The sequence below is a fragment of the Astatotilapia calliptera genome, chromosome 11 (genome assembly GCF_964374335.1).
Source record: "Astatotilapia calliptera chromosome 11, fAstCal68.1, whole genome shotgun sequence".
Taxonomy (NCBI): domain Eukaryota; kingdom Metazoa; phylum Chordata; class Actinopteri; order Cichliformes; family Cichlidae; genus Astatotilapia; species Astatotilapia calliptera.
In genome coordinates, this window is record NC_137432.1 from 12,397,172 (window position 1) to 12,424,147 (window position 26,976).

The 26,976-nt window shown below is 39.1% G+C and overlaps 1 protein-coding gene across 1 annotated transcript in view; it reads right to left on the reverse strand.

Annotated features, from left to right (window-relative positions):
* The window catches only part of dnah5 (dynein, axonemal, heavy chain 5), a 107,812-nt gene that overhangs the window by 56,718 nt on the left and 24,118 nt on the right, over positions 1-26,976 (reverse strand). Inside the window, exons 32-62 of the mRNA XM_080307805.1 lie at positions 26,824-26,971; positions 26,612-26,704; positions 26,145-26,344; positions 25,846-25,999; positions 25,176-25,339; positions 24,796-24,952; positions 24,364-24,576; positions 22,581-22,805; positions 21,422-21,594; positions 20,127-20,197; positions 19,619-19,726; positions 18,602-18,789; positions 17,298-17,492; positions 16,886-17,020; positions 16,689-16,796; positions 15,957-16,110; positions 15,490-15,636; positions 14,226-14,467; positions 13,896-14,072; positions 13,393-13,597; positions 13,011-13,153; positions 11,106-11,240; positions 10,299-10,421; positions 9,977-10,190; positions 9,411-9,634; positions 8,766-8,964; positions 8,505-8,677; positions 8,036-8,166; positions 6,183-6,336; positions 1,553-1,820; positions 1,224-1,347 (exon numbers count right to left, since the gene is read on the reverse strand). Coding sequence (XP_080163931.1) covers positions 1,224-1,347; positions 1,553-1,820; positions 6,183-6,336; positions 8,036-8,166; positions 8,505-8,677; positions 8,766-8,964; positions 9,411-9,634; positions 9,977-10,190; positions 10,299-10,421; positions 11,106-11,240; positions 13,011-13,153; positions 13,393-13,597; positions 13,896-14,072; positions 14,226-14,467; positions 15,490-15,636; positions 15,957-16,110; positions 16,689-16,796; positions 16,886-17,020; positions 17,298-17,492; positions 18,602-18,789; positions 19,619-19,726; positions 20,127-20,197; positions 21,422-21,594; positions 22,581-22,805; positions 24,364-24,576; positions 24,796-24,952; positions 25,176-25,339; positions 25,846-25,999; positions 26,145-26,344; positions 26,612-26,704; positions 26,824-26,971 — 5,145 coding nt within the window. The remainder of the gene's footprint in view (positions 1-1,223; positions 1,348-1,552; positions 1,821-6,182; positions 6,337-8,035; positions 8,167-8,504; positions 8,678-8,765; positions 8,965-9,410; positions 9,635-9,976; positions 10,191-10,298; positions 10,422-11,105; positions 11,241-13,010; positions 13,154-13,392; positions 13,598-13,895; positions 14,073-14,225; positions 14,468-15,489; positions 15,637-15,956; positions 16,111-16,688; positions 16,797-16,885; positions 17,021-17,297; positions 17,493-18,601; positions 18,790-19,618; positions 19,727-20,126; positions 20,198-21,421; positions 21,595-22,580; positions 22,806-24,363; positions 24,577-24,795; positions 24,953-25,175; positions 25,340-25,845; positions 26,000-26,144; positions 26,345-26,611; positions 26,705-26,823; positions 26,972-26,976) is intronic.

Sequence of the window (26,976 nt, forward strand, 5' to 3'; positions counted from 1 at the left end):
TAACGTGTTGGCCGTCTAGCCCCATGCACGGGGCTATCAGGGGTAGCTCGTTAACGGAGATTTGCCGTGTTGTGGCGTTAAGGTCATTTTAACGAGATTAACCTGAAAGCACTAGTGGGAACACAACGAATATGACTGCACATTTACACCGACATCATCCTAGTGCAAAGACAAAAACAACAAGCATGCTACTAACTTTAGCCGAGTCATTTAGACAGCTGTTAGCACATGATTCTCCTTATGCTGCTGAGAATATAGCCCAGAAGAAGCGGATAGTATAGCTTTTATTTTGGAAAGAGCCATTTCTCTGTAATAAACTCTCTTTTCCAAAGATGAGTGATTCCTCAATCAGATACAGGGCTCGCAAAATCGCTAGCCCGACGTCCCGGAGCTAGCGATTTTTTCAGTCAGGCTACCAAAATCTATCTCTTCCCTGCCCATCGGGCTATTGTAGGAAGGAAAAATATATGTCAATGCTTTTGCATTCTTTCAGAAATGTAGCTGGGTAATTATGTCATTGGCATCGGTGAGCCACTGTCAATATGTGACATATTGAAATCGCGTTTGAATTTGCGCTTGTTTTTTTGCTTTCACTTTGCAATCTTGCGAACTGTGTATAGAGAGCGACAGCACTGATCTGTGAGTGATGATAATTTGTGCACCAATTCCTCTGACATCGTCTTATTAATCGTTAGCTTACTATGCAAACATGACAAGTGAAATCTCCCGCAGCTTAAACATGTGAGAGGTTGATCGCGCAGAGAATCGCTGAGCTTATGTGAGTGCGTGTGTAAAAGCATTTCAGTTCTGCTGAGCCAAATAAGACAGGTCGGGGTGAAGAAGTGACAGCCAAAGAAAAGCTTACCACAAAACGGAGAAGTTATGACAAATGAGACTATAAGGCAAAAAGAAAGTGCAGCTTTATGGTTTCATGGACAAAAGAATTTCTGTGGCTGCAATATGACGAGCTAAATAACCAGGGCTGCACATAAGTGGTCCGCAGGTGCGCATTCGCTGTCAAAATAAAAAACACGCACAAGGGTTAGGGTTAAATTTAAAAACTGTACTTTTGAGTTAAAATATATATTTATAATTTTAATAAATGACAAATTAAAAAGGCATGAACATTTTTTTTGTATCGAAAAAACATCGAACCGTGACACCAAAGTATCGAACCGAACCGTGAATTTTGTGTATCGTTGCACCCCTAATATGTACTGTACCTCTGGAAGTAGTCCACACATTTCTCCGCTACACCATCCTGGAAGGAGCCCATGCACTGAACTACCTCACATTTAACCTGGGCTGAGCAGTCTATGTCATAAACAGACAGGAAGTGCTCTGAAACTGAAGGACAGGAAGAAACGAGACAGGACATTATTAACTGAAGAAAAACCTCAGAGAGCGCAAAGAAAGTCGATATCTTGTATTCATATAACAGCATCCACTTTGAAATAAACAGAGTATAACATGTACTGCATACATTTTTGAAAAGAAATGCGAGCACCAGACAGGTCACATTTGTGAAAATAAAACTGTGTGTTAAAAATACCTGCAACCAGTGCATCTTTGGGCCAGCGGCTGAACCAGTCCATGGTGCAACCAGAGATCAGCGCCGGAAACTTCAACGCTCGGTTCCGGAACTTCTCCCCAACAGGGGAAAAGCACAGAATGACGTGGAGATTATGTCGAACTCGTGACATGAAGTAATCGTACAGGTTTCCGTTGGTTGGAGGTCGCCGGGGAAACTCTCGCTTCATGACAGGGATGAGATCATTGAGGATATCATCTATTTCGTCACGGGCAAACAAGTTGGACACCTGAAGGCAGAAACATGCAGTTGTGTCTCTGATATCACAATACTGACGGACCTAAACATAGTTCGCTCGTTTAACACTTTTCTTAATTTCGGCTGTCGTCTCTTACAACTCATGGCCGCAGCGTTTTTTAGCTGATGAGCTGATGGAGCTCCGATGTGTCTCATCCTCCCCTGCAGCCATTCCCAAGCCACACCCCGCCACAATCCATGTACCTGTACTGCTGTGTATTTTAAAGCTCAAACATTTCTACTCCGATAATAGTGCCAACCAAATCTTTTACAGAGTAATTTTTCAATCTGATCTGATCAAAGATTTCCCATACAGAGATCTAGCAGTTGCAGCTTTTAAATGCAGTGATTAGCACTGTCACCTCACAGGAAGGCTGTGGGTGCAAACCTTGGACGTTCTCTTCAAATACAATGGCTTCCTCCCACAGTCCAAAGACATGAATGTTAGAAACATTCATGTATTTCCCTACACAATACTGTGTTTTATTGACCATTTTTTAACATTATTTTAATTGGATCTTCTTCTTCCTCACACTTCACAATAGTTGTCACTTCTTCTTACCTCAACCTCTTTCCTTAGCAATTTCAGTAGAAGTGTATATTGGTTGGCTGATGAACTAAATGTATGTGACTGCTGGCAAAAAATCTTGAAATGGTGAGTTTTAAAACAGCTTGCTGGGTGGGTACAAGTTTAACCAAGTGGATGAAGGTACAAGATTCACTGTTTAAATGTTTTAAGCTGAGTCATTTCTCCAAATCCCCAGTTTCCATTAGAGAGAACATGTAACTCAGATTTAAGAAAGTGAAACAGTGTCATGGGGGACTATGTGGTGTTGTGGTAAGTGTCCCTAACCATCTGTTACTCTCACACAAAAAAACAATATCACGATAACAGCTTGCTTTTCCTTTTTGTTTCTCATCTCTGTCACTTTCTCTCACACACAAACATCCTAATACTACTGCAACACAAACTCCCTCCTACAACCAAACACAAACATAACCTACAAACCTCTCACCTACACACAAACAATAAAAAAACAACAACAATATCGTTCTACCCAGGTCACCACTTAAATTTACCCCACCTGGTAATGCAGCTGCTGCTTAAACTGTTATCAAGCCATGGAGGCAGAAGAAAAGGTGACATGGGAGCAGGGGGGAAAGGCCAAAGATGAGGAGGAAAGGAAACAATAATACTATTATCAGGCAGACAGCGAAATAGAACATGCAGACACGTTTACATACACGAGATTAGAAAAGAGGAAGTGCCGGTTGAAAATGTAAAGAAAAGAAGACAAAAAGATGGGAAAATAAATAATTGAAAGAAGGGAAAACAAGTGGGAAACTAACGGGGGAAAAGCGCCTGCATGGCTCTTATCATGGTGTTCCCATAGCGTTAAATGTCAAATCCAATGATATCCACTGACTTCGAACAGTGTAAGACCTTCAGCTTGGTGAGTGCTGGTAAACCTCACTGGAAGCTTAATACTTGTCACATGAATTGATCTGACTTCTGACCTCTTTTATTAAGTGACTTCCCGAATAACAAAATGTAAATATACGGAGTTCAAAATAAGGGCTTTGAAAGTTGTCTAAATATCCCGTGGTGGCAAAAATTCATACAACCCCTCCCAACTGTGTAAACAAACATGGAGAGGAGGAGAAAAGATGAGAAGGAAAGGGAAGAGAAAATATAACCATCGAGTAGAGAGAAGACAGTAAGAAATGTGCATAAGAACTAGCGGGGAAAAAAATCAAAGGGCAGGACAAAGATGAAAACAAAATTCTGGGAGTGGAGAAAGAGTCTTTCAGCAGATGTAATGAAGAATGCTGTAGTACACAGAGGTGTACTTGTATGTGATTGTCCATTATAGTTTCATTTCATTACAAATATCAAAGAGAAAATAACTGCAACTCGGTCATAATGGTGAGGAAAATACACTTTTAAAATTGCACTGAACTGATACGACTCGTGCTCTCTTAAGATTGCATTCATGAAATGTTTACTGCACTCAAAGCGGAATGCAGTGCTAAAACAAAATGTTGTCTTCTAACATGGTTCTTTATCCTGCTCTTTTCCTTATCTTCTCACACAGGCCTCAAAGGTTTTTCATGTTAAAATAGAGTCCTTTCTCCCAAATGTCACCAAGTAATTGCTTGTTGAGGACTATTGGGATTCTCTTTAATATTTTAAGGGTTTGACCTCACAATTTGAAGCACTTTGAGTAGACTTGTGTTGTAAACTGATGATTTTTAAACAAAACTAAATTAAGCTGACTTGAAGTGAATATACACAGCTATCTGAGCGAGTACAACAGTTTGTAGGTTTTCCAAAACTATGTGTGACTGTTAAATAGCTGGTGCCAGTGCTTTCATAAAAAGATAATATGTGAATCAGACAATTATAGTTGTGCCAAAGAATTCATAAATTGTACAGTTTTCTAATAAACACCACCTCTAAGTCCACCTCTCCAGTAACTATAAAGCAATTCAAAGGCAAATTACAAAAATATAAATATAAAATGCATGCAATATAAAACATTAAGTTTGTAAAGCATGCAAAGAAAAGCTGCAGAACAAAGACACCAATGGATTGAAAACTTGCTTAAGGAAGCACCAAGTAGCTTTCTGTACTGTAGTGCCTTACAGACCAATTACAGTAACATTATCTAATATAAAATATCAGTATGAGTCATTCAGATGGACTATCAGACAATGAGACTCCAACCTCTTACTTAAACTTGGAACCATATATTTTTCAACACCAACACTAACTGAGCTCTGTAAACAGTTTTATAAACAGTTAAAGTTTTATGGCAGGCTTACATTTCAGACTTTATGATATAATTTTAGGGGATGAACACAAAACTTGCATTAAGTGTTGAGGAATTTTAGCCATTTAGCAGAAAAGTCAATGAAAAGTCAGTCAGTCTTTGTCCAAACCCATCTAGAAAAGCAAGAGTAGCTTTGGAAAAAAACATTTTAGAGAATATATAACTATGGTAAACCTGTATAATAAAGACAGGAAATAAAAGGTATGGATAACATTTTGAATGCCTTATGAACAGAGACTGAAGTGGCCCAGAATAATCTAAAAGGCCATTTCAGCACCTTCAGCTAATGAGCAATAAAATTTAACAGAATGCGCATTGGTGTCGCTTCCAGTGACGGCATGATACGGCTCAGTACATAATAAGAATAATTACATTTTCTGCTTAAGCTCTCAGCACATTCCATATTTCATTCTTGACCCTGTGATGGCTTTATGGTGCTGATATTATTAAAGTTACTAGCGCTAGCTAGAGGCTGTACTTTAGCCTGTTGTGCTACAGAACAGGAGTTTGAATAAATAGAGTAACTCGTTTTGTTTTGTCTTTTTTTTTTTTTGTAATAAAGGTGGGTAATTTCGAGTAACTTTTCACATAATTCAACAAATATCAGAAAACACACAAACTATGTCTGCGCATTTTGCCCCAAAATTCATTTTAGAGTTTTTAAATCAGACATGATGAGTTGCTGACTTGTGTTTTTGGTGAAACATCTTGCAAAACAAACTGAAGTATTCTCCTTTATATTATTCAAAAGTTCCATAGAAATACTGCACTAGGCAGTTTGGTACAGTTTAGTGCAGGCTATGCCAGTTACTTTCAAACACTGTGTTGAAGTTAATAGTGACACACTAAGTTGGACTGGTACGGAGCAAGCTGTAGTGTTCATGGTCAATATTAGGCTGCGTCAAGTGTAGCATACATGAATTTCTATTTAAGAAGATGATGAAGATTAGATTCATCTCCCCAAATTCCATCTTTTATACTACCTTTAAAATAGCTTGGGGTTAGAAATCGGCCATATAGCTTGTGAAACATGTGCTTATATCTTGTTGACTTCACTTAGCTAAATCCACAAAGAGAAATGGATATCATGGTAGCAACATCACATGGCAGCTTATCAAATAAGACTCTACTAGTGGCTCAAAACAAGTTAGAATGCAACTTATATCTAAGTAACTGTTTCCCCAAGCTATAACTCCTGATTACAAACCATAGGATATACTGTAATATCACCTGAAAAACAACAACAGAGCCAATGCAGTCCATGCACATGCACAGCACTGGATCACTACTGTCTATTAATGATATAAAAGAAGTAGAAACAACCAGATGCCTTTTTAAAGATACCTTAACCTCTCATTGATTATTTAATTTAAAACTATACAACTTTCAAACACTGCACACTGCATATTCTCTTGTTGTTCTGGTCTCACAGCCTTAACTGTGACCCACATTAAGTAGAGGATTACATTACTATGAATACGGATTATTTGGAATCTTTTCTCCTTGTGTGTGCTGTTGACCTCTCCAGATGACAGCACATTATTCATGTACTCCAAGAAGGACTCGTCTTTTATTTCGTTGTCAGTAAAGATGAAGCTGATGCCTTTTCCATGCTGGCCAGCTGTTCTGTACAAACTCTTCAGGTCATCCATCAGGTTGGATGTATTGTATGAGCTGGAAAAGAAAAGCATAAAATAAATATGCACACCCTTTCTTCACTAATAACTAATTTTACAGCTTCTAAAAATCATCCATACGTAGTTAAATGCAATCAAAAAGTGCAGCAGCAGAAAACTAGATCGCACAAAAACTTTAATTCATCTATTTATGTGCCAATTTGCATGAAATTTCTCATGAGATTGAAGCTCAAACTACATTTATTGGTGAGAGCGGTTTTAAAAAAAAAGTGTCGGCGCCCCAGTTTGAGGCTTGGACGATGAAAGTGAAGCACATCTTAGCTTGAAAGTTCACCTGCTTTAGTGTGTGAATGTCAAATTTATTGAATTATAAAGAGGCAGATGAAAAATAAGTTAGAGGGTAAATGGAAGAAGCTGCAAATTGGAGATATTAACTGCATAAACAACATGAGAGAGAAACCACAGATTACTTTCATCTGGTTCTTTAATGATTATCAGTGAGATGAGATACTCCATCCTGTAGTTAATAAGAAATTATAACAACAGCCCTAAGTGGCTGGGAGTTACGCTGTGACTGCCAGACTAGATACGCATTGCTGGTTATTAAAAATAAACACACCTGTTCCCAACTCAACCCAGCAAAAGTGATGAGTTGACCAGTTTGTAAAAGAAGAAATAATATTTGAGGACAAAATAATGGCAGTTTGAGAACAATGAAGCTAGTTAAGCAAGATACAGGTAAAGAGTAACCTCTCCACTCAAGGGAGAAAAGCTGCTTAAGTGAAAAGTAACATTGTGTCAGCCATAAGGATAAAGAGCCCGGACACAGACAGCATGACTACTAGCCACTCAGGGCTGCTGTGATGATAGAAATGCTTCTTTATATGCAGTCTAGTGTGCTTCTAAGAATCCACTGCAGCATATATACCAAAATAAATGCTTTTAAAAAATCTCTAGTAGGAATAATAGTGTTAGGATAACAACGTTTAAAAGAAATTGTGTACATTAAAGCAACAAGAAAGTCTAAGTTACTGTACAGACAGAGGGAGAGAAAGAGAGTAAATTGAGTTTGCATGAAATAAGAGAACTATCTGTACTGGATGTGCATCTGAAAATCAGTTTTATGTGTGTATCAGAGAGAGCAGATGAAAAAGAAGGAAGGGGACACACAATAGAGGTATCCGTTTTCACCAGGGATAGCTGTGAAGCTAAGAGGACAAACATGTGATTCATTAATATTAATAGGAAACATTAAAATCTGTTTGGCGAACAAACCGGTGGAAAGTGTGACAATAAATGAATGTAGGGACTGAAGGAGGAAACTACTTGACAGGTTTGGAAGCACGAGTTAGTGATGGTGAGTTAGTATGTTAGTGAAGCCAGAGCTTCTGCGATATCATATAATTAGTATGATATCTGTACCTCTAATGAGAATATACTAGCTGCTGGGCCTGAGAGCTGATAATGCAGAATGTTTCTCATCAGTGACAAAGGTTCTGAGTTTAATGGTTTGATTATAGATGATTATATGATTAATGATTAGATTATAACTAAATCTAACGATTATAAAACAACTTTAGTTTGACATGTTTTGTGAAGGAATTACTCAGAAAAGGAAATCTGACAATGAAAGGTGTTACTACCACTCCACAATCCAATCCTTAGGAGGTTTACAACTTACACCACCCTACCTACATCATTAATAATATTAATATTAATTTTTGCCAGCACACTACCGTGTGAGCGTGATCTGGAAGATCTTGTATCCAGCTATGAACGAGGCCAATCTGGTCAGGCTCTGTTTGCCAGAACCCCCAACCCCCACCAGCAGGGCATTACCTCCCGGTGTTCGGATTATCCTCGACACCTACAAATACACACAGAGCTAGAGTCAAATAAGCATGTTTAGATTTGCAGTAAGTTGTAGGCAACAAAAGAAAATAGCAAGCAAAGTAGGAATACATTAAAAAGATAAAGTAGGAATCTGTGTCTGAGTGCAAATGTCTGGGAGTGAGCAACTGTTTGTGAACGCTCCACAATTTATACTCCTTGAAGTAAAACCTGTTAGGATATTCCTTGGGCTTTAAGGTGGTCTGAAAACATTAATGGAGGACTTTGAAATGTAAAAACCCTGACTGATGAAAACGTTAGGAAGTGTAGATTATTTTGGTTGGCACAAACACGACAAAAAACTCCTTAGAGTACCTTGACCAAATGTATCATAGCATCCTGAAAGAAGACCATATCCATGCCAGTACCCCTAATACTTTCATTGTAATGGCTTAGGAACATGTTCAGACGGTCCTTTAAAGCCTCAAATGATTCAATAGGCTCGTACACTTTGGGCAAATCAAAGTCTGAGTCTTCTGGTTCTTCCCCTGTGAGGAAAAAAATGAAAGCAGGTCACAAAACTGAGAAAATCTCTTAAATATATATATATTTCAATATAGTCAGACTCAGTAGTACCTGTGGCCTCAGGGGCATCTCGCAAGAAGTCAACAAAATATCTTTCTGCTACATAGTCCACCATATTCTTGTGCTCTTCACCAAGATGTTCTTCCACCAGCTTTGCCAGAGCCTGGTCAAACCACTCCACATCATCAGGCATCGTGAATCGATCCGCTATCACACGCTTGCACTCATGTTTCCAAAGTGCCATCAACGTCTGGAAAATATATGTTACGTTATTTTTCTGTTAGACAGAAGGTAATTAGCTACATGGAATAAAGTAATAATAATAAGTAATAACAAAGTAATGACTGGTAATAGGTAAAAGCACTGGGGTAGCTTAGTTACTGCAAAACTGTATTACTAGTGTATTATTTGACTTAGGATTTTTAATGTGAAGTCAGACTGTCAGCCGATATTTTTAACCTAGTTATTTTTGACCTCAGCAAGCCTCCTGTGACAGCTCTTGCCACTCAGTTTCATACTGCTGCCACTTCCCCTGTTTGTCACTTACTCAGTCATGCATATTTGTCCTTGGAAAAATCCTGCATGTGTGACCAAAAAAAATGTTTCTCCAGTGGAAATCTCAACATGTTCTCAAGTTTTTCTTAACTACTTGTCATGTTAGAAATGAGGTAATTAAGCATGCAAAATACATCTCACCTGGACAGAGGTGACAACTTCAGCATTGGTGCTGAGCATGCCTTGCCAGATCCTGGAGAGATCCCTCAGGTTAAAGATGTAGTGGAACTTTGCAGGAGTCGGAAGCATCTTGACCTTAGTCAGCTGCCAGAGACGACGCGTGAGGGAAACCAAACGAGGTACAGTGCTCTGGACCTCCTCGCTAAAACCACGTCCTGTGTAAAAGTGGCCCTCACCGATCACGCCTGTGTCATAAAGTCGATGTTTAGAAAAGTTATATATTTTTTTCCAAAGTAAAGGATACAGTGTGTTTCGTGAAATCACTGTATGGTGGCATTTATTAGTACTTAGTTCATCCCTCTAACTTGCTGTGATATATATATGATTGGCAACTATATTACAAGCACACAACGCCTACACAACTGTCTGGAAATGGTAAAATAAAAACAAATAAAATAATGTATGTCTCTCAGGACATACATTATACATTATGCCTTAGACCTTGTCATGTATGAACATGTAATGCGAAGTAATCCCCAAAATATAAATGACTGCAGAAAAATGACTTCTTGCAGTGTTTTACCCACCAAATATCTTGTCTATCGAAGCATTGGAGGGCAGCGTGCAGTTAAAGATTGAGAACTGCCTTTTCAGTCTCTGTGGTATGTCATTACGGCCCCCTCCAGGATGAATCATTGCTGCCAGGAACTGAACATCCACAATATTTGTGAACTCTCCAGGTTTTTCCAGATTGAAGAAACCATTCTGTTCCATCAGCTGCCTGACAATCTCATTAGTCACCTGTGATTGAAAGCAAGAAGCTTAAATCAAGAAAAGTTTTGTTTTTCATTTATTTATCATTAACCAGTATTATGAATGAAAAAACACCAGTAGAAATGTTATAATGACCTGGTCTCCCCACTCATTGATGACAGGCATGTTGATGTCATCTATAAAAATTGACATTTTCTTCCCAGCAGGCGGTCCATAAGTGGTCCCCATCCTCTTATCAACATAGCTCTCAACTGACTTCTAAAAAAAGGGAAAAAAGGGAGGGATGAGGCAAGAAAAAGTACAGCGAGATAAAGAAAGAGATCTTTTAATTTCAACTGAAATGTAATTCATCACAGATCATCAATATCACACATGTTCATATTCTTTAATGGCAAATGAACACAGTCATGGTGTTGGTTTTTATTATAGACCTGCTCTGTGCATAAGGCATTGCCAGGTTGGCAATGCCTTATACAACTGCCCCCTGCCTTGCATTGAAACGATTACTTTCTTCCTGTCTTTGGCTGTGTGACTGCTGTCTACTCTTACTACTTCAGCTGTATCTCATCACTCGATCGGTCCCTGAGTGTGCGCAGTAAGGAGCCTATAATATGCCTTGTTACTCAGCTGTATTCCGCCCTCTTTCCTAGTTTGTGTCTATTTTGGTTTCACTGTACTTTGCATCCATCCTTCATATCTTTTGTTTTTGGTTTTACTACTATTTGTATAAGCCTTCAGCTAATTCCTGTGTTTGATCTCTTGGTGTTACGTTCTGTTGCATCAGCTTTCATTTTTAAAGTTTGCTCTTTATTCTTGTTTACCTGCCTGTGGTGTTCTCCCCTCTTTAACTGAACGCTCCTTTTAAGTTAAAAATTCACAGAGTGACACACTTCTGTTTCTTCTAAATTAAGAGAAACGTAGGCAGGTGACCTGCTGCTTTACCTGGAACATTAGTGGTGTAGTAGCAGAAGAGAAGTTGAGACTCTTGCCTATGTGGGTCTCAGGGTCATACTTTGACATGTAGCTCTTGATGATAACAGTCTTGGCTGTTCCTTGCTCTCCAATTAGCAAAACAGCCTATAACAAACATATTTAGATTTGCCATCAGTCCAAATTATCCCAACTAACTTCCACGTTATAGGATAACATGAGAAGGACGACAGTAGAACAAGACCGCGAACAGTTAACTGTGTCCTCCAATGCAAGAGAGGCACGTCTACGGCATATTCTATGAGGAAAGATCAAAGGGAAAGTAAGAGCATATCCTCTGCGTCTGCTGAGCATAAACACATAATGCTGGTTTTGTAGTTACATTTAAATGTTTTTTTTTTGTTTTTTTTTATATTCTTTATTTCTACAATATTACCTCATAAAGATGATTACAGGCATTAATTAACACAGTTTACAAGAGAAAAACGAAACAAAACGAGAAGAAAGACAGATAGAAAGAAAGAGAAAGAAAAAAAAAAAAAAAAAGGAAAAAAAATATATATATATAAAATAAAAGGAGAAAGCTCTGTCGGGAGTAAACAATTAACTAAATTGGTGGTTTCAAGCTTTAAAGAGAAAATTCGGTTTATAGGTATTAACATATTGGACCCACTTATCCCAGCACAGATGGAACCAGGCCATCCTGTCATTAACATGAGCTGTTACTTCCTCCATCCTATATATCTCTAACGTAATTTCCCACCATAATGACAAAGTCGGTATGTCTTGCGAGGACCATTTCTTTGTTATACATTTCTTACTTGCAACCAATAAAGCTCGTAACAGACATATGTCACTTTTGGACCAGTTCTGCGGTATACAGCCAAAAAAAATTGTCTTCATATCCTGAGGGAATGTACAGTTAAAAATGCCTTGTAATATACCATGAATGTCTTTCCAGTAAGTCCGTAGCACAGGACAGTCCCACATAATATGGGTGTGATGGGCTCCTTGGTATCCACAGTTTCGCCAGCACACGGGAGGATTCCCATCATAGTGAGCCTTTTGACATGGAGTGATAAAGAACCTTATCAGAGTTTTCCATCCGAACTCCCTCCAGCTTTTGGAGGAAGTACTCCTCCATTGCCATTCCCACATCTGAGTCCATTCTTCCCTAGAAATACACATCCCTCCCTCCTTTTCCCATAACATCTTCACATAATCAGTTGAGTGTGGAAGCTTATTCATAAAAAAATTGTACCAAAAAAAAATGAGTCTTGTGTCAACATCCCCACTGTACGCCTGTCTAAATAAAGTTACCAATTCCACGTTAGTATTTGACATCTGACCGATTGTTGTCTTTATATAGTGTCTTATTTGCAAGTATCGAAAAAAATCCTGTTTTTCTAGATTGTGTCTCTGTTTCAGCATGTCAAAACTAATAAGGTTCCCATCCTTTATCAAACTATCATATGTAGATAACCCTTTAGCAGGCCAGCTTTTAAAACGTGAGTCCAATTACATTTAAATGTTTATCCAAAGTTTACTTCAGGTTGTCTCTCTGGAGAAAGTACATGACTCATTGTCAAAGTCTAAAAACAGATGAGACCTTCATAAATGTAAATATAGAGGATTTAGAAAAGACACAAAACACTCAAGAACAGGAAGGTCAGATTAGACTTTGAAAACAGAAAACAGCTAAAAAGAGCCTTGCACAATTATCCAAAAACTAAAACTAAGATTGCTTGTGCCAGAATGATGGGAAAAGAAAAGTATGTGGAACATCATCACATTGTCTATCAAACATGGAGAAGGCAGTTTAACACTACGCGTTAAAGCATGCGCGTGTAGGCTGTCACTGGAAGCGGGTCACTAGTGTTTGCTGATGATGGAAATTACTCTAACTGGTAACCATACCTTGCCTTGCTTTGCAATAGTCTGGGTTAGGAAGTCTGTTCTAACGTTGTCGACATTGGGGACCAAAATTGAGCTGTACTCTGGTGTGAATTCAGATGGATAAATGTATTCCTCCACTCTGGTGTTCCAATGGACCCAATGACCTGGAAAAATATTTAATTTAATTTTAATAAGATAAAGCTTGTTGTAGAGATCAACACAAAATATGAAAAAAAAAAATTCAAAATAATATTAATCCAAGGATATTAATTTAGTTTATCACTAAAAATAATTTTATATACACATATGTACTTTCCATAAGTACAACATGAGACATAATGTCTCTGCCTACCCAGTAACTAAACAACGCCATCTGACTGAAAGTTAATGAAGCCATGCTTACCATCTGCTGTGACATAGTAGTCAAACATGGTGTCCTCACTGTCAGGAGGAATGTCTGGCAAGTTTAGATGAATACTCTTGTTTCCTCTAAGCCAGATTTCCATCTTCCTCCGATCATCCAGTTCAAGTACGGCCCCAGCGCTCCACATTAGTGCAAAGACATAAAGCCGCTCCAAGAACTCTCTGGATAAATCGCCACACTGCTCCTGTAAATTGATATCCATTTTAAGATGAGGAAATTCAGGGATCATTAAAAGAACCCAAAAAGGAGATGAGCACTTCATAAGTTAGGCCAAGTCTATGAAACTGAACATACAAAATATATGGACAAAACTATGAGTCCCAGTCTGTATAATGGGTATAAATGTGCTTAAAAAGGTTTTGAAAACATAAATACAAGTTGGTCTCACTATAAATTTCCACTTCTACTTCAAGAGTCACTTATCAATGAAATATTCATTAGCTGCTGTTCGTGTGCATGTCCAGTGGATGGGAATACCTCACCTTAGGTGGTATGAGTCCCTGTAGCATGTTTATGCATTGCATGATTACAAAGGCCTCTAGCATGTCCATTTTGAACTCTAGTGACTGCACGCAGAAGCGGTAGAGCTCGGAGAAAGACGAAGAGAAGAGCTTTCTCAGTATCTCTGCCTCATGTGGGGACCGTTTCTTCAACCAGCCCTAGAAGCAGCAACAGCATGACTCTATTTAGTCAAAACTACATGCAGTGCACAGGTTTTAAATTATATGATTCACAAGTAAATATTGCCTTAATATACCTTGATTTCAAACTTTTACGAAATGAAACAAAAATAATTACAACCGGTTTTTCACCTCTAGTATGGGGATCCAGGTGAGCACAGAGGAGCTCATGAACACCATGCCATTGCGTGAGACGGTGGCTGGAGAGGCATTGTCGATGTTATGCGGCTCAAATACCACCTTGCAGTTGGGAGCCATTGGTATTCGGTCTCCATTTGCGAGTGTAAGAGTTCTGTTGTCATCCAAAACTGAATTTAGGTTTTCAATCCAGATGGCGTCAACTGGCCCATCCAGCACTATCCAGATGTGCTCTCCTGTGAGGGAAACAAAGTGTTTGTTTACATGATTACGAAAATGAGGTGGTATGAAGACCTTGTGCTGTCACCCTCAAGCAAAAATGAGCTACATTTCTGAATATGAATTTAGTGCAGACAAAAGAGTTCAAAATGTTTTCTTGGCTAACCAGCAATCATGAGCTATCAGTTTGCAAGAAAAACAACAACTGAGTCATTTATTTTGTGGAATTTTAAATATGAACAAAGAAATCCGTTTCTCCTCGCTCTCCTCCCAGTTGGAAAACATCCAAAAACAGAAACACAAAAGACAAATTGCGTCTGAAACAAGCAAAAGGCTGACGTTGTCTGACGTTCAGGCAATATCGCACGATAAAGCTGCTGTTTGAATGTGGTTTACACTCTAAATGCTGAGAAATCAGTTCCTTTGAATATGACTACTACATGAGCACGTGTTTTACACAGAAGTTACCAGATGATACACACAAGGCTGTTTCTGCATCAGTTAAAACACAATGAGCGTGGACAGCACACAGCTGTTTTCACAAAGTACTTCTTTTCTTTGAGGAATATCTACTTGACCCAGGAGCTGCTGCCCTGTCACATTGCCACATCTACTTTTCTACACTGGAATTCACTCTGTCCAAAGTAGCAAGCTCTGCAAATGAACAGGAAGTAGCAGCAGGAAAATAATGCAAATACGCAGAGAACACCCCACTCATAGAGATGCAAAACACCATCAGAACAAGTAATTAATAGATGAGATGTGTACTTAGACGCATAAAAGCAAACATGGAATGCATACGCAATTGCCCGCAGACATTTTTAATTATCCGTGTAAGCTTAGAACTAAATAGGAAGATTAAACAGAGCTTTGTTTCCTTTGAACCTTCCAACGTTGTCCCAACGTATTAATACTTAATTGCAATAACCTACTTGAACTGGTTTGTCAAAGTTCTCATGGAAAACAATGTTTACCAATGATTTTTTGCTTTATTAATACCCAAGTGTGACATATGTGCACAATAAGAAACTTTTTGGACCTTTCTTTGCTCTCAGTGTTTTCCTCCACAGTGTAGAGAAGATGCCATCAGTCCAGTCATTTGTGGCCACATCTAGTCTGCCAAACATCTGAGGTGCAGTAATGGCTTTGGGGTTCATGCGCATCTCTCTGTGAGAATGACCACATTCTGGAAGAAAATTAGATATTAGCAGAAACATGTTCTGTTTTCCTAAAGTTAATATAATGGATAATATAATACTTTAATGGAGCAATAATTATATTAAACACATGACAAGGTCACAAAAGTAACAATATTACCCTAAAAATATGTAGATTTAATAAGATACCCCATAAATTAAATAGATATCTCGTCCCAGTATGAGTATATTTCTTCGGTTATTCTGTTCACATATTCGTGTCTACAGTACAATAGATTCAAAACAAGCTTACCACAAGTTGGTGTCTTTTTCTTTAAGCTCACATGCGACAAAATACCCTAAATCCTACCTGTCATAGCTTTCATAAGCGTGTGTATACAAGTTGTCTTTCCAGCCCCACTGGGCCCCAGGGCCATCATGCCATGTCGGACTCTTTGAGTCTCGTACAGCTGGATGACCTTTAGCTTCCAAGGAGGATGGTTGATTAGGCCTGCATCCTCCACCTGAAGAAACAAAGTAGTTACAATTCCAGCTATTTTTGTAACAATAATGCTTTTACTGTATTTACAAGTATAATAACTTAGTATACAGTCGTGGTAAAAAGAAAGCACACCTTCAGTCAATTTTAAGGTTTCACACATCAAAACATCTTTTTTTTTTAATTAAAAAAATGAAGCCAAAATGCAGAAGCAATATATGAAAAACTAAACTAATACTATCAAATGCACTTGCTTAACTGATCAGCAACAAAACAGCATAAAATCTAAAAGTTCCAACTTTTAATTGCATCTCTCCCTTCCTGCACTGTTTTTCACAAGTCCTCGGGTTAGGTCCTTTACAAATAATAAATGCCACTATTTGTATCCTTCTCGATGTCCTGTCCTGAGGTCTGACATGACAAATACGGCGGCCTCACTCTCCATTAGGCTTTTGGACCGTCTTACTCAGCCTTCGCATTTCTCTTTCTGCCTCTTTCCATTGTTTCCCCTTCCTGTTCCCCCCATCTTGCAAACTTGGTGTTACTGTGGATTTTCACTCTCCTCGTCAATAACAGATAAATCCATTCTCCAAACTCTCCTACCTGTTTGTCAATGGCAGCTTCTAGTTCAGGGTAGCCCGCTTTGTCAAGTTGGATGCCTGGGAAGAGGTCTTCAATCAAGCTCAGAAAAAGTGGCTCATCCTCATCGATCTAAACGCATGTGCACACAAATTTGCAAAACCCAGTGAAAACATGAAATATCAGCATGGTTATCTTTTTGATGCCCATTGTAGACTTACCAGTTTTGAAAGGTTCATGTCCCTTAGAACCCTCATGACAATGGTAGACTCTGTATCACTGGGGTTGGCTCGCTTGGCTGCTCCCAGAGTTCGCAGAACTGACAGAATGTTGCGCAGGCCAAAATCATAGTGAACCTGAACATTCATAAATATCATTTTAGTTTCATTTACATTAATGGAAACCCGTGCAACCTTGTTGTTAAGTCATGTGACAATGATACCTCCTCCAAACTAACTCCTTTTCTGACCCCATTCCTACAAGCATCACACTCTATTTTCAGCAGCCTGTGTGTCAGTAAGACTTTTTATGCATTTTTAGCTGCAGCTTGTTTATGCTCCCACACTCAGTGCAAGTTCTACCACTTTCCACTTGTTACTGCAAGGTTAAAAGGAAGATCTTCAATTTTTATACCTGCTTGGACAGTTGCTCCTCGCACAGCTTGTAAAGCGTGAAGAATTTGCGTGCAAGCTCCATGTTGTCGATAAACCCACAACTGGCCAGTTTTACCCTAATAATGATTTGACGGTCTGGAACCATCATGGCCACGGAGCGGAAGTTGATCTTCAGGTTTTCAGGAAGCTCCTGACGACCTGCATAACCTGGATTCTGATTACATGGAGAATAACAAAAAAAAATATATTAATGGAGTAAAACAGAAATAAAACATTTAATGATAATTAGGAGTAAATGCTACATTGCCCATTCTACTGCATTAGAAATTTAGATCAGTGGTCCCCAACCCCCGGGCCTCGGACCAGTACCGGTCCATGAGTCGTTTGGTACCGGGCCGCGAGAGTTGAGGCTCAGGTGTGAAATGTATGGTTTTCAGGGTTTTTATCGGTTTTCAGCGTTATTTTGTCATCGTTTTTATCGTTAACTCAGTTTTCCTGGGTCTTTTCACGTGTGTTATGAATAACTCTTCTATTTTTCAGTAGCGGTACTAGTTTTATTTTGTTGTATTTTTAAAGGCCGGTCCGTGAAAATATTGTTGGGCATAAACCGGTCCGTGGCGCAAAAAAGGTTGGAGACCGCTGATTTAGATGACAGACTAGAATGCAACAACAATGAAACTAAATGGATGAAGTTTATACTGGAATGTAGTTCATCTTCATCACAAACGCTATCCTTCAACTTCAGCAGACACAGCCTACAGACACAGCCTGGTTCACAAAGCTTGTCTATACTAATGTACACACACACACACACACACACACACACAGAATAAAAAAGAGGAAAATGATCTCTGACCCCTCTCGCCACAGGGAGGAATTATTCCACTGTTATGTTTAATGACTTGCCTCAGGACAGCAAATGAGGCAAGGAGATAAAGCGATTTAACTATTACTCTAAGAAATAAATCACATGAAATAGCAGGCAGAGCCCAAAGTTTAATTCAAAAACTGACTTATAAAATATTACATGTTAGAGTTCAATTTAGTGTTATTTGTGATTCATTTCAGTTTTCAAGATTAAAAATTTTGCTTTAAAAAAAAAGGAATCATTATGTGATAAATCTAACAGCCAAGAGTAAATATTGATGTCCATGCATGCACAGCATGTCCAGGCACCATCTGAAACAGATACAGTTCATACACTTCAATATTCATTCTGTTAACTAAGGTGTCATTTACTGATGTTAAGAACTGCCTCCTTTAGATATTTCCTCTGACCAGTCAAATAGATATTAGCAGTCTTGTTCTACTTCCATCACTAACCATGGTAAGGAAGATGCCAAACTCTGGGTTCATGTCCACATTGTCTCCATCTGTGAAGACAAAATTTTTGCGACGTTCCTTCTTGCAGGTGAGAACTATCGCGATCTGCTGGGCTGCCACAGAAAGAACTGGGAGGTCGATGCGGTTGAACTCGTCAAAACAGCCCCACGAACCAGACTGAGCCAGACCTGGTAAATCACATAAACACAGAGCTATGGTCCGTCCGCTGCAAACAAATAAGATATCTGACATTACATATTGTGTGATTGTTGTTTTTTTTTATCTGTATTGTTATGATTTATTAGCAAAAAAAAACCCCCACAGGTCTATAACCTGATAACTCAAACCCTTAAACTTCTTTCTGGGTATATATTTATTGTCACGGTCCTGGGTCGGTGACCCAGTGTTTTGAGTTTTGTTGTGTTTTTGATCTTTGAGTTCATCATGGTTATCACTGTTAGTGTTTTGGTTTCTGTCTCAGTATTTCTAGCTCTCTAGTTTGTTGCTCTGTGATTTCTAGTTCTTGTTCCCGTGTCCCTATGTTCAGTGTCAAGTCTGTGTCTCTGTGCCTGTTGTGCTTCCAGTGTGTCTGGTTTTGTTTCACCTTGTCTCGTTAGCTCTGATTTCTCCCCGAGCTGTGTTTCCCTCCTGTCTCCCGTTCCCTGATTGCTCCAGTCCTGTGTTTTCCTTGCTCTGTGTCATGTCGTACCCTCACCATGCTGTCTGTTTTTTCCCCTCCGAATTCCTGAGGAAATTCTAGTTCCCAGTCCTGGTTTGTTTTCCTAGTTTGTGCTTCTTAGTTTTTAGACTCAAGTGTCCAGTTTAGTTTCGAGTTTTCTAGTTTGGGGTTTTGGTTTGTTTTTTGTGAAGTTTAATCTTTATGTAAAGCCTCCCAGCAATAAACGCTGCCTCTTTAAGTTGATTCTGTCTCATGAGTTCTGCAATTGGTACGTACTTCCTGCTTGCCACACAGTCTATCATGACACTTATAGCATGACTTTACTTAGTGATTCTCACCTTTAAATATTCTCCCCAAGCCTCTGAAGTCCATCTGGTCAGAGCAGTTGAAGACCACAACGTACTTTCCCAAACAGCGACCCATGTCTTTTATGGTCTCGGTCTTTCCTGATAACAAAAGGCAACATTTTCACAGCCTAAACTGAAATGCAACCATTTGTATGCTGATAGAAAACCTGACAACAAATGATCTCATAATAGAAACTATCAAAGCTCTGTAATGAAGCCGTTCCCGACTGAGATAGCTGTGTTGTTTGATTCTTCATTTAAATGACCTGAGTTGTATAGAGTCTAGAAGGGTAAATTATCTATATTTAAAATGGTTAAATTCAATTACTTTAACACTTGGCAAACCTTGGAACAGCTTTTTAACATGTCTGTCCCATTCAGAAATCATAAGTTTTGCATACCAGTTCTAGGTTTTCATTCCTATAAAATGTTGCATTTTCTTTTTGATTCAATGTAATTTCCAAAAAATAGATAGATACTGTGTGACTAATTTTCATACCTGTTCCAGCTGGACCAGCAGGTGCTCCACCCATACTCATACCAAGAGCTTGGGCTAAAGTGATGTAACACCTGTCCAATTGTAGACACACAAACATAATAACAATCTAATTTCATAAATCATGAATCATTTCATAAATTCATAAGCTAATAATATCCATACTCAAAATGACCACAAATGAACGTGATCTCATTCTCCACAAGGTTCAAGGATTAAGCTTTAGAACCCTGCCCCTGAAGCTGATGGGGATTCAGCGATTTGCTCAAGGACACATCAGCAATCAGGATGACTGACAACAGGACCTAGCCCTCTGGTCACTGGTCTCCATCTTCATTACAATGACTGACCTCGGGGTAAAAATCATGGTAAAGCTGGGATACTGACATATTTTCTCTCCTTCAGCAGATACAGATTAATTCTGACTACTCCGTAACCAGATTTACTTTTTTCATCCCAACATCTTTTTTGCCACAATTTAGGACCACTTGCACCTTTCCCTTTTTTAACGTGATGTGGTGGCAGCGAGGAGGTAGGACAATGATAGCAAGCAAAACAAAGAAGAAAGACAGCATGAGAAAATGATGGAAAAGCAGAGCTGTCTTGGCGCCTCTAGCCATAAGGCCAGCATGCCACTTTTTTGGAGAGCTGCTGTCTGATGTTAGATGGTAACTCCCTCCCTAGTGCTGTCCTCTCACATCTCCTCCTTGTCTCTCCTCATCTTTTTTTCCCTCCTTGTCTCTTCTCATATTTTACCCTCTGTGTCTGTTACTAAGACACTTCTTGTTGTTGGACTGCTGTCTCCCTCACTCTGTCTGATCCTCTTTCCTTTTCTTTCTGTCATTCATATCGCCTGTTAGTTACAGATGTGATGATCGCTGTGTAAGACTGCTTCATCCTGCTTCATCCTGCTTCATCCTGCTTTCTAATTTCTCATCCTCACAGCCCCCAAGTTGTCTTTTTTTCTTTGCTTTACAAATCCAGTCATTAGTCAACCACAGAAAGTTTAATCCATTTCATGAAACTTGACATTACAACGAACAATCACGGTCAAGTTTTCAGCATAAATCTAGAGTGGGTTCCTAAAATAACTGATGCATGATGCAGCATGCATTTCTGACTTAGTTACAAAGGCAGGGTCACGTTTTCTGTACAGTCACTCCAAGGTTACACTGTCTTTGTTTAAACTGCAAAAAAGAAAAGTTATACTGCTGTTTTTTTCCTTTATTTTCTTATTAGTGTGTGTGCATATGACTTTTGCCATTATGATACATTTTACTGACGTATGTCTGCTTTACCTGTCCGTCAAAGGTGTAATGACAAGCCTTTCGGTACACCCCAAGAATTCATTCTGGTAGACAAAGCCCACATCTGTAATGTTGATGATCATCTTGTCTGAGTCCTCATTGAAGTAGAAACGGCACTGCTTCAGCCATTCAAAGTCACTGGAGCTTTTGACATGCAACCGGCACTAGGTGGAGAAAGGGTAGCGATAAGAGACAGGGAAAGAGGGAAAGAGAGGGCAGAAGGAGACAAGGGGATGGAAACAGAAGTGAAGGGAGAAGGGAGATGGCATGTGAAGAATAAGAAATTGAAGGGCACCACTCAGAAGATTATTTGAAAAGAGAGATGAAAGCCAGATAAAAGAGGGGAAGAAAGGTGGAAGGGCGGGATGTGTGAGGAGGGATTTCGGTGACAGGAGGGTAACATTAAAAGGGTGGAAAGAGAAGAGAAGCAAGAAAGTGGAGGATGAACGAAGAGGTCATGAAGTGAAATGGGAAGAAAGGAAGGTAAAGGATAGGGGAGAGTGAAAAGGAGGGAAGAGAAAAGTCCAGCAAGTTAAAATGATGCAAATGGGAAAAAGTACAAAATGAATTAGAATAGTAATGAATAGAAGAGATAAAAAGCAGAATATGTGTGAGAAAAAATACAGTGGGGGTAGAAAAGTAGCAGTGTGATATATTATTGGAGAGGAAATAAGGTGAGGCAAAAATGTGTTTAGAAACAAACAGGACAAAGGAACATGAGCAGGACAAATTAATGGTATGAGCTAAATAAATACAAATGATTTTAGAAAGAACTGAAAAAACACATCCAAATAAAGTTTCTTCAAACTGCTTCTATTAACCTTGGGGTTCAGCAACATGCTTATTCTGCCTTAAGTGGAGATTCAAACACAGTCGTGACTTTAAATATTACTTGACTGCCATTAAAACCCCTCTGACTACTTTCGACAGAATTTACTCGCTGCAGTAAACAACATTTTGTATTCTGACATGGCAGCCCTTGGGAGTCTGAATATCAAACACAGTTTACAGAGTGGTTGCTATTTTGAGCCGGAGATTCTAATCTTGAACAGAAATTGCAAAGCGTTCATGTGCACAGTTCAGCGTCAGTCTAACTGATCCCAGCTCGGATGTCTCTGGCCTCTTTTCACCGAATGATCAACATACTCACCAGTTCATCAAATATGTCCCTCTGGTGGACATGAATAGTGATGAGGGTCTCATACTTGGTCCTCTCCACAGCCTCCAAGTCTCTTGTGGTCATGTCAATCAGGGTGTTAAGGAGATCCAGGAAGAACTGGTTGGTTTTGGACATGATGCGACGATCGTATCGGGCATTGGTCAGAGCTTCTTCTGAGTCCCTTGTCCAAATCATCTGAATACCCAGTAACCCCACCTACATTAATGTGCAAAAAACAAAACACATCAAAATGGTCAAATGTACCGATGACCTTAGAAATCTAACTATTGTTTTGATGAAGGAATACTATAGCAGTTTAGTACCACACCCCAAGATTTACAGAGAAAATAACAGCCCCAATTCCCAAAAGTTGGGATGCTGAGTACAATATAAATAAAAACAGAACGCAATGATTTGCAAATCTCAATAACCCATATTTTAGTCACAACAGAACATAGAAACAATAACAAATACTTATAGAAAACACACCCTTTTAAGAAAAAAAATACTTGTTCACTTTTAACAACAGTCAGTAAACATCTGGGAACTGGGGAGACCAGCAACTGTACGTGGGTAAGGAATATTGCCCAGTTCTATTCTGACACAGGATGTTTCCAGGTGGTGAACAGTCTGGACTGATGAAAGGCAGTTAAAAACCCAGAGTATCCTTCTACAAAGTATGCGATTTAGCTGAAATATGCAGGTTGTTCCCTGAAAAAGACAGGGACATGACTGGATTGGAGCATATTTTGCTCTAAAACATTTAGATACTTTTCAGCAATGGTGGTATCTATCCAGATGTGGAAGCTGCCAGTTTCATAGGCACTAATGCACCCCCATACCATGAGAGAGCGCAGAAAAAGACAGATTGCGTGAGGATGTGGTCTCCATGTTGTATAAAAAGTTTTCCACATTGGCTCAGTCAGTGTTAAATGACCTCTGGTCCAGAGAATATAACGGTGATTCTGGATCATGTTCACACATGGCTTTTTCTTTGCAGCATAGAGCTTTAGCCTGTACAGCAAACTGTGCTCCCACACATTGATTTTCTGGAGGTGTTCCTGAGCCCATGCAGTGATTTCCATGACAGAATCAGGTCTGTTTGTAATGCAGTGCTGCCTGAGGGTCTGAAGCTCGCAGGCATCCAATATTGATTTTCAGCCTTGCACACAGAGATTTCTCCAGATACTTGAAATCTTTTGATATCACGTAACGTAGATGACGGGAAATTCATATTTGCAATTTTACACTAAAGAACATCATTCTGTAATTGTTCTACAATTTTAGTTTTTTGCAGATTAGTGAAACTCAGCCCAATTCTTTCGTCTAACATGCTCTATTTATATCCACTCATATTACTGAGCTGTTGCCAGATATCCTAATTAGTTGCAAAATGTTCCAGCTGTTTTTTTTACTACCACTAATTTATCCAGACTCTTGTTGGCTGTCGTTGTAGTCATTAAATTCAAAATGAGCCAATCTTTTATCTCAAAATAGTTTTCTCAGTTTTAAACATTTGCTAGATTTATTCTATGGGCTTATAAGACTTGCGAATCATTGCATCCTATTTTAACTTACATTTTGGAGCATCCCAACTTTCTTTAGAATTTATTTTGGAGTTTATTACAATGTTCATAGTAGATTGCCTCTTTAGGCTACACAGGTTTCTGTTTTTGAGCAGCGCCGTCCTTGCTCCACAAGGATAGCCAGTTGTGGTCGAATCAATGTTTTAAAACGTTTGCGGATTAGTTCCTGGATTTGGACAATGACTTACTTGAGATGGGAAGGAGTTGAGGAAGTCAATTAGCTGGAAGCCAGAGTCCTGGATAGCCAGAGCAGCTTGTCTGATCACAAGGTGCAAAGACCTCTGGGATTCTTTCAGCAGAGCATTGAGCCACACCTCCACGTTCCCTTCAGCTGTGACGGGACGATCCAGCTCCACAGTCTCTCCCTCGCGTGATGACACGGCCAGAATGCGGTCATATATCTGTGAAAGGCAACACTGATTAGATCGATTATTATAACTACAATGATGAAGTTATTTTTCTTATAAAAAGTATATTTTTCAAATTCTACATTACTCTGATTAGTTCATTCAATTTGACATTAAAGCAGCTATTATATTTTATTACTTTCATGTTACAATCACATATTTTTCAGAAGGTTAAGTGTTTAAGATAAACAACAAAAAAAGAACATAATCCACCTTTTCATGAAACTGGACACACTTGGTATTGTCAAAGACATTGAGAAGGTGGGCCTGGATGGTGTGGGAGTCAGAGGCCTGGCCCAGGATCTCCAGCAGGGCAGGATCAGAGACAAAGAAGAAACGAGGAAACAGCAGACGCTTCTTCTCCAGATAACTGTTTGACCACATAATTTTAAAAAAATCAATACAAAGTATCATCTGACAGTCAATACAATAAACCAGATAGTTAACTGTACAGCATAAAAAAGGAAATCAGTCACTTCACTTACCCTCACTACTGATTATCGTTTAAAATCTTCTACCTTTCTTTTGGTGGTTAAGTTCATTAGAACCTAAAAATAAGGGCCATGGTGGTGTTTTAAGTTTTTTCTACTCACCCTGTTAGAGACTTCTGACAGATCTCCAGCTGTTCGAGGAGATGTGGAAGCAGCTGTCCCATGGTCTCATCCCCCACGCATGACTGTACCACATTGGGCATTTCATGGGCTCGCATCATGATCTTCACCCATGACTTATCAATGTTAGAGAAACGCTTTGCTTCCTAAAAAGATTGAGTTAGTCAATTATCTCATGATCAGACTGTTTTATTATTTTATTTTGTATTTAGTTGTTTCTTTTAAATGCTTGGACGCTGTTTGGCGCTGATTTTAGAATTAAGCTCGTAAAACAATCTTACAAAGGCAACATTTCACTATTATTTCTTCTTCTTTTAAATGTCAAAACACTGTGGCCTGAAAACATTGCCTGGACCAGTGATTTATTTTGCTCAAGAGACTGTGAAATATAATTTTTGAAAATGAAAATAAAAGAAACTCAACGCCTGGCACATTAATGCACTACTGCACCTAAACACCCAGAATATTGTCCAGAAATCTGATAATGATGTAAAGATAGAATTTTTTTATGTAAATTGTGTAACTGCAAATGAGTAATTTCAGTTCAGTTCACTTGTTTGCCTTTTAAACTGAAATTGCCTTTTAAACTGCATTTGGAGTCCATGTTTAAGCCTGATAACCAATATGAATCACATCCTGAAATGTTGTTCACCTTAGGCAACTGTTTGGCGATATCTCCACCCACAAACACAGCCTCCAGATAGATCCACAGGTTCTGGACAGTCATCCAGTGCTCGATAATATCAGTGGTGTTGGAGAGATTCTGAACCCACTTCTGAATCTGGGCTTTAAATGGGGTGTTGTACCTGAAAAAGAAGGTAAATCTTCACGTTCGCCTTACTTAGGGACGCACACCTGTGTGTGGCTCGTCTAATGTCTAGATTTCCCACAGCTGTGGAAGAAGATCATCACTACCGACACTAATGATAATGACACTCAACACTGCCGTACCGGTTGCTCATAAGGGATCCCAAGATCATTAGGCTATCCTCCATGCTGGCAATGATCTCTGATGTGCTGTCTCCTCTCAGCAGCAACTCCCCACGGGTCTTAAAACTGGCAAATGTAAAAGTCTTGTTGTCCCACTCAGCGATCACTTGCTTCAGCTTTTGTTCAATATCACGCTCTTTCACAGCACTGATGCAGATATCCTGCACAAGAATCCCGCCCCCCAAATGTTTTTAAATGTTAGCAATAAAAATGCTGATGGCAAACAGATGCATATGCACTGAAAAAACAGGATTGGTGTTTGCACTGAACAGGACCACCTATCAGTTAATTCAATATATTACTCTTTAAACTTTTTAAATGTTTTCATTTCCTCCAAACAATTTTCCAAACTTGTATTTTATTTGGAATTTATTATATCAAATAAAAAAGAAAACACCTTGAATTAGCAGCTAATGATTCGTTTGTACCTCAATCTCTTCTTTATACTTGAGTAGAGGAGCCTCCATTATGTTACGCAGCTTGAATGTATCAGTTTCCACCTCAAAGGTATGGCCAGTCACCTGGATACAAAACAGGACAAATTACAGCTATTATCATTATCATTAGGTTCTGGTGATGACTTGATTTCAGTCAATAACATTCAGTTGCAGTGCTACACCAGTGGCCATGTTTCACTAACCTCCGTTATCCTCTTCCAGTGCCGGGCCATCATTGCTTTGTTAGTCATGAGTTCCAGCAGGGGGCAGCACTCACTGAATTCATCAATCGTTTTCTTCAGATCCTGAAAGGCCTGCCACTCTTTCAGAGCACGAGGCAGTTTTCGACACCTGGT